Source organism: Vombatus ursinus, unplaced genomic scaffold (genome assembly GCF_900497805.2).
Source record: "Vombatus ursinus unplaced genomic scaffold, bare-nosed wombat genome assembly UNPS02011485.1, whole genome shotgun sequence".
Lineage (NCBI taxonomy): Eukaryota > Metazoa > Chordata > Mammalia > Diprotodontia > Vombatidae > Vombatus > Vombatus ursinus.
In genome coordinates, this window is record NW_020951263.1 from 1 (window position 1) to 7,230 (window position 7,230).

At 54.1% G+C, this 7,230-nt stretch overlaps 1 protein-coding gene across 1 annotated transcript; it reads left to right on the forward strand.

Moving 5' to 3' along the window:
* Positions 1-6: 6 nt before the first annotated feature.
* LOC114038957 lies at positions 7-7,118 on the forward strand. The gene is made up of 2 exons (XM_027856494.1): positions 7-87; positions 4,902-7,118. The coding sequence occupies exon 2, from the start codon at positions 5,022-5,024 to the stop codon at positions 6,876-6,878; it is 1,857 nt and encodes a 618-aa protein (XP_027712295.1). The 5' UTR covers positions 7-87; positions 4,902-5,021; the 3' UTR covers positions 6,879-7,118.
* Positions 7,119-7,230: the final 112 nt, after the last annotated feature.

The window sequence follows — 7,230 nt, forward strand, 5'->3', positions numbered from 1 at the left end:
AACCCACCGAGAGGAGCTCGCTCGGGGTCCGGCAATAGAACCGGACAGCTGGCGCCCGAACAGGGACATCCGTCCCCGCCGAGCGAGGTAAGCCCCCTTAGCTAAGAGGGGAAGAGTCAGACGCCCTAGGTTTACGGGGCACCTAGAAGTAGACATGGGAAACAGAGTAGTGAAACAGTTTAAGCCGGAGGATACGGGAGTATTAGCATGTCAGATCTTTACGTTGTGTAAGAGTTCAGGCATAAAAATACATATAAAGGAGTGCAGGGCGTGGGTGGAAAAGATCCTGAAAGTCTCCCCTTGGATCGCCCATACAGGGGTAGGTCTAACGGAATGGCAAGTAGTGGGCACCCAAATGTCCTCTTTTCACCACGTGGATCCCGAGTACTTGATACCCCGGGATTTCACTTTGTACGCCACAGTGGCAGCTGCTCTGAAGCCCGAACCGCCTCCATGCCTAGTGCCACAAGAAGTACAGACGGGGGCCTCACTATGCGGGGAGGGGGAATGGCCACCCCCCCCGGGCCCGGAGGGCCTAGAAGGGTTGGAGGAGGGACCCCCTATTTATCCATGGCGAGAGATGCGGGCGCTGCAGATCATAGGCCGGCCGCGGCTGCGCTCAAAAACGAAAGTAACACCGAAGAGCCGCTGGCTGTAGAAAAATCGTGCCGCGGGGCCCGCAGCTGCTGTGGCTCTCAGGCTAAGACACCACCAGTACCGGGGGCCCCCTCAGGCCCTCATCGATCTCGGCTCCATCAGGCCATTCATACCGCTTTGGAGCGAGGTGAGGCAGTAGATGAGGAGGACTTAGATCTGTTAACACAAGCTCCCTCCGCCTTCCCCGTGTTTGTACAAGTGGAGAATGGTCAGACAGTCCGAGTACGTCGACCTCTGCCTTACAAATTTATAAAGGACCTTAGGGAGGCTGTAAAGTCTCATGGCGCGGGCTCAGCCTATGTCAAACGACTACTCGCCTCCTCAGTAACAGTAGCAGCGTGGCTCCCAGGTGACTGGGAGGAGACCATGCAGGCTATACTAGATCCGGCTCTTTTCACAGCCTGGGCTGCCTACTGGCGCCGTGAGGCCAAACTTGAGGCAGAACGGCTAGCCCCAGATAACATTGATGAAACCATTAATCAACTGACAGGGTTTGGGGAGTACACAGCTATAGACGCACAATTGCGGTTGCCAGAGGAGGTGATAGCGGGAGTACAACGCTGTGGCCTCGGCGCCCTCGGAAAACTGGCCAAGGGTACCGCTCTCCCCCTCCAACAACTAAAACAGAGGGCCCAGGAAACCGCCTTACAATTTATAAGCAGGGTGCAGACCACGGCAGAGGGGAAGTTTGGCGGTGGGCCCGCCACCCAACAATTGATCATCCAGCTAGTTAAGGGAGGGCTCACCCACTCTAAGGGCATCCTGGCGACCCTACCAGCTGACCCCTCACTGGAAGAAATAATTGATAAGGCTCTGGATGAGGGCCCCCCTCAAGACTCATTACAAACGTCAATTCAGACTTTAACAGAGGTGATGTTAGCCAGGGAGAAAGGGGGAAAAGGAGAGCGGCAGGGAAAATGCTACAGCTGTGGAAAGTCCGGGCACTTTCAATCTGAGTGCCGTAGCAAAGACAAACGTTGTATAAAGTGCTTTGTTTGCGGACGCCCGGGACACATAGCGAAGCACTGTAGGATTAAGGGACTAGTCAAGGGGACCAGGCAAGGGCCGGGAAACGGCGACTGGAGCCGGAAAACCGAGGGACCGGCTCCGAGAACCACTTCTTAAATCCCTCGGCGGTTCTGACTTTGAGAGAAGGGAAGGAGTTGGAACCATGGACCACTACATCGGCTGAAGTACCCCCTAGAGATTGGCCACGTCTAATCATAGGCACCGCCCAAGCGCCACAAATTATTGTACATACTCAGGTGCTGAGCCCCCGTCAGACCACTATAACCCTTACCAACCCCCATGCATTCCCGATTCCCCTAAAAGAAGGAGAGCCCATTGCCACCGCCATCTCACTCCCTTGGCTTGATAAGAATTGGCAGGAACCGCAATACCGAAACACTTTTGTAGCTTGGACCCAAGCGATAACTACAGGCAGACCCACCATAGTGGTGGAGGTGGAAGGAAAGAGAATAAGAGGGCTCGTAGATACCGGGGCGGACGTCTCAGTCGTAGCGATGGAAGATTGGGACAGGAATTGGGAACTTTCAGAGGAGGAACTTAACCTCACAGGGGTTTCGGGGGGAACCCGAGCCAAAAAGTCCCGTAGATTCCTGAAATGGAGTCACGAGGGACAGTCAGGGAGATTCCGCCCCCTGTGCCTCCCCATCCCCACGTCATTATGGGGAAGAGATGTGTTGTCCGCCATGGGCGTCACCATTACCACCGACGCTCCGGAAAACCCCTGAGGGCCGCTGGTGGGCCGACACCCATCGCCCTAACATGGCGCACTACTGAACCCGTTTGGGTGGATCAGTGGCCCCTTACCAAGAACAAATTACAGGCCTTAGAAGAAATAGTAAGTGATCTACTTAAAGCCCAACACATTGAGCCCTCCACTAGCTCTTGGAACTCACCAATCTTTGTCATTCAAAAGAAGTCAGGGAAATGGAGAATGCTCATGGATCTGAGGAGGGTAAATGCAGTCTTAGAGCCCATGGGGGCCACCCAACCCGGACTACCAACCCCAGCCGCAGTGCCTAAGGGGTGGCCCTTAGTAGTCATTGATATTAAAGACTGCTTCTATAGCATCCCCTTGCACCCCAATGATTGTGAGCATTTCGCCTTTAGTGTTCCTTCCATAAATTATCAGGAACCCCACAAGAGATATCAATTCAAAGTCCTTCCACAAGGAATGGCCAACAGTCCCACCCTGTGCCAGATATTCGTAGCGCGCATACTGGCACCAGTCCGGAAGAGACACAAAGGGGCTTTGATCATCCACTACATGGATGATATCCTAGTGGCCGCACCTACCAAACCCGAGGTGTCAGAGTTGCTGGGCCAACTTACTGCTGCCCTGGCCGAACAAGGTTTGAAGGTTGCTCCGGAGGAGATACAAACTGGGCCCCCATATCACTATTTAGGGTACGAGGTCTGGGAGGACAGGGTGAGCAAGCTCCCAAACGTTGACACCTCCCAGGTACGTACCCTTAATGACTTTCAAAGGCTAATTGGCGCCATTCAATGGCTCAGGAACACTGCCCCCATTACCAATAACCTCATGAGACCGTTATATAATATCCTCAAAGGGGCCTCCCAGCTCACCTCCCCACGCACGTAGTCCCCCGAAGCCCTAGAGGCCATGCGCCACATTCAAGAGATAGTGAAGGAAGCCACTGTCAGGAGGGTAGATGTCACACTGCCCTTGTATGTCACCTTGGCACACCACCATACCTTGGGGCGGGCTGCCGTTATATTCCAGGTCACGGGACCACTTCAGTGGGTCCATGCGGACCGCCCAAAAGGGAGCCTACCCAGTCGCCTTGAGGCGGATGGCCTCCTCTTACTCAAAGCCTCCTCCCTGGCACGGGTGCTTAGTGGCCAAGAACCACAACTGCTCCTCACCCAGCCCCTGCCTGCGCTACAACAACTCGCCCAGGACAGCGAACCTTGGGCTGTCTTACTCACCTCACTACCGGTTACGCAGGGCACCTTACCCCCATCTATGAGGGGGTGGGTCCAGCTGCCCCTCCGCTACCCTTCCAACCCGGTGATGCAAAACCCCGTTCTGGGGTGCAATGTCTTCACTGATGCAACAAAGAAGAATAAGGCTTCCATTTATATCCCCGATAAGCGCCTTCTCAAAGTTCTCCACACCCCCTGCACCTCTGCACAGAAAAATGAACTCTTTGCGGTACGGGTGGCGCTCGCTCTCTGTGCCCAAGAACCCTTTAACTTGGTTACTGATAGTTATTATTGCTACTTTGCATTACAACACCTAGCTCTTGCAGATCTGTCCGTTCCCACCTCCGCAATTAGGGAGTTGTTTCAGGATATTCAGGCCTTGCTATTATGCCGTGTACACCCTCTTTATGTACTCCACGTTCGGTCTCATCAGTCCGCCAGTGGCCCCATTTTCTCTGGTAATGATATCGCGGATTCTGCCCTCCAAGCTAATCCATTATTCCTTATGCAGGTGGACCCTCAACAAGCCCATCATGTTTTCCATTTACCTGCAAAAATGCTAGTTCGCCTTTATGGCATCACCAGGGAAGAAGCACGCCGCATAGTACAGCAATGCCGCGCCTGTGTCCCCTTCCGGCCCCGCCCCAGCCAGGCTCCCAGCAACCCCCGGGGCCTCGCACCCAATCAGATTTGGCAGATGGATGTAACCCATTTCCACTCTTCCCTCATACATGTTTGTGTTGACACCTTCTCGGGATTAATAATGGCGTCCCTCCAACCTGGGGAGGCAGCCCGGCATGTGATCGCTCACTGCCTTCACTGTTTTGCCAGTCAGGGCCTCCCGCAGGTTATCAAAACCGACAATGGCCCTGCATATGCTTCCTCCGCTTTCCGATTATTTTGCCTTCGCTTTGGCATTCGGCACATTGCGGGCCTTCCTTACAACCCGACTGGGCAAGCCATCGTAGAACGGGCCAATGGGTCCCTCAAACGCACCCTTATTAAACAAAAAGGGGGAGTGCCAGGGAGGCTCACTGCCGCCCAACTGGCTCAAGCAGCGTTTACGAGGAACTTTTTAATTGAAGGAGAAGACCACATTACCCCTGCCATGAAACAATTGCTCGTGTCCTCAGAAAGTCCACCAGCGCTTCCGCTGGAGACACCAGGTGCAAAGGAATGGGTCACAGTCTGGTGGAAAGACCCTGAAGGCCGGTGGCACGGCCCAAATAGGGTCCTAATAAGGGGAAAGGGGTTTATTTGTATCCAAACAGATCGTGGTCCCCAGTGGCTACCTACGAAAAACACAAGATTGTGCACCGACGAACCGACGAAGAAGGAGACACCGTCAAAAGAGGAGGCGTCGGAAGAACCGCACGGAAAAGAAAAGGAGAATGGATAAGTTGATGTTGCTCCTGGGGCTGCTTGGCAGCCTCCAGGTAACGTCCGGGGCCCATATTCCCCTACTCCGAACCACCAACTCCACACCACCCTATGTGTATTGGACAGTCATCCCAGGGTTTCCCCATGCGGCACCAGCGACATGGGTGGGTGACCCGGTGCCCCTGAGGTTGGCGGGATCAGGCTCCCTGGTCCTGGGCGGCCATAGCAGCCTTGGCCCAGTGGTCGCCAGGGTACTTAATAAGACAGTTACCTGGGAATCAAAGCATCTCCCCATATGCCTGACCAAGGCTGTCTCCGACCCGTGGTGTGCCCAGGTACAGAACATGACGATCAGAGAGACGCCACACGGGCCCCACTCCAACCTTGGTCAGGGGGATTTCTTACATATGTGGGCCATTGCAGCTAAGAATAGATCGGCAGCTTTCCAGCGCTTGCTGCAGGCTGCTGGGAGCAATTGCTCTGGGTCCAATAAGTCCAGGCCGGATGTCCCATGCAACAGGAAGGACTGGCTTAATGCCACCGGCTCACTCTTTGAGAACAGTGACCCTCCATCCTCCCCATTACCCCCTTGTCATCCCACTCCTAACATGTTTGATGTTATGCAAGTATGTTCTACAGGGCATCTGGTGTGGGGACCCGAGTTTAACACAACATCGAAAACTGAGGTGTACTTCATGGATGGATTCCCCGGACCCTACTTTCCTGCCCCCGTACCACACGTGCTGCATAACGCCACCCTGCAGACGCAACTCCACCTGTGGAAGGCCGCCGCTGCTTTCGGAGAGGTCATCCACATGACGGACAATTCCGCCCCTTTAGCGGATAATGCCACGATCAACCGAGCGTGGTTTGACCGCCTCTTTAAAGAAGGATACACGTGCACCGAACACCTTCACAAGGGACACTGCAACAACTTCACAATTCATACACAAACTGTCCGAAATATGGACACGTTCCTCCTCTGTGAGAATGCCACCATAACTAACACCTCCCTTGGGCTTAACGTGACTTGCCCAAATCGGGGGAAGCTCACCAACACACTCATGTCCATCAACATAACTAATGAGACCCGGGTGTTCGTGCTCACGACACCCCCTCTGACCTTCTTGCCGGTAGGAACGGACAAGCCTTTTGCCGACTCGGATTTCTTTCGGGCTGTCCTGAACCGGGGTAAGAGGGGCTTTGAAGTGACTGCTGTGGACTTCATTGGGCTAGTGGCCAGTCTGATAGAACAAGTGGAGATTAGCACCCTCTACAAGCGAGTAGGCCTAGTCGAAGATAATCTTAGGGATTTTATGCAGCTCACAACCAAGGCCTGGATTGCCCAACAAGACATTAATAAATTGGTGACCATAGAATTGTCGGCCCTTACATCGGCCGTGCAAGCCTTAGCCACCCTCATACAGGTTAACTCCGTGCTAGAGGGCCTCCCTTGCCATCATGTACTACCCAGGCCAATGTGCATGACGGCCGCCGTGCACAACGCATCCAGGGAGCTGGATGAGGCAATCCGGACCTTGAATGAGCATAGCAATATGTCTGACTATCTCAGACGCCTAGAAGATATAGTACTACAGATAAAGAATGAGACAGACCAATATAAGCAGCAGATACAAAAGGACCATGGCATTCTCCCCGAGTGGTTTAACCAGCTTGAATTGTCTAATTGGCTTAATTATGTACTGAGTATGGGAAGCATGGTTTTCTTTCTCTTGGTCATGTGTATATGCCTCCCCTGCTTGCTATCTTACGTGGTACGGCTTTGGCGTATGGTCTTAGAGCAAGTAAAAGCGGATATATTCCTGCGTAAACAAAAAGGGGGAGTTGTTAGGGGCGGTCGGCCCTAGACGCCTGAGCGGATAGGAACCTCCCTGGGAGTGAGAGCCCCCAATCCCAGAAAGACACGGCTCCCTACACGGGGTACGTGTAAGGATGGGATTGGGCGAGACTCTTTGCTCCATACAGGTGGCAGGTTTCGCCCTCGGGGCGGATTGGGGTGGCCACCCGGAAGACAGACCCTATATAGACCAACGCCCCAGCTTGCTCGGGGGATTCCTCCGCAATTAATAAAACATATGCCTCCCGAAGCAGTGTCTGACTGAGTCCCTGCCCGCCGTCCCCCGGGGAGGGAATCCGGAGACGTCCGAAGCGGAACCCACCGAGAGGAGCTCGCTCGGGGTCCGGCAATAGAACCGGACA

Bases quoted from the DNA above. Each gene is read 5' to 3' on its own strand.
- LOC114038957 (XM_027856494.1), top strand. From the start codon at position 5,022: ATGGATAAGTTGATGTTGCTCCTGGGGCTGCTTGGCAGCCTCCAGGTA.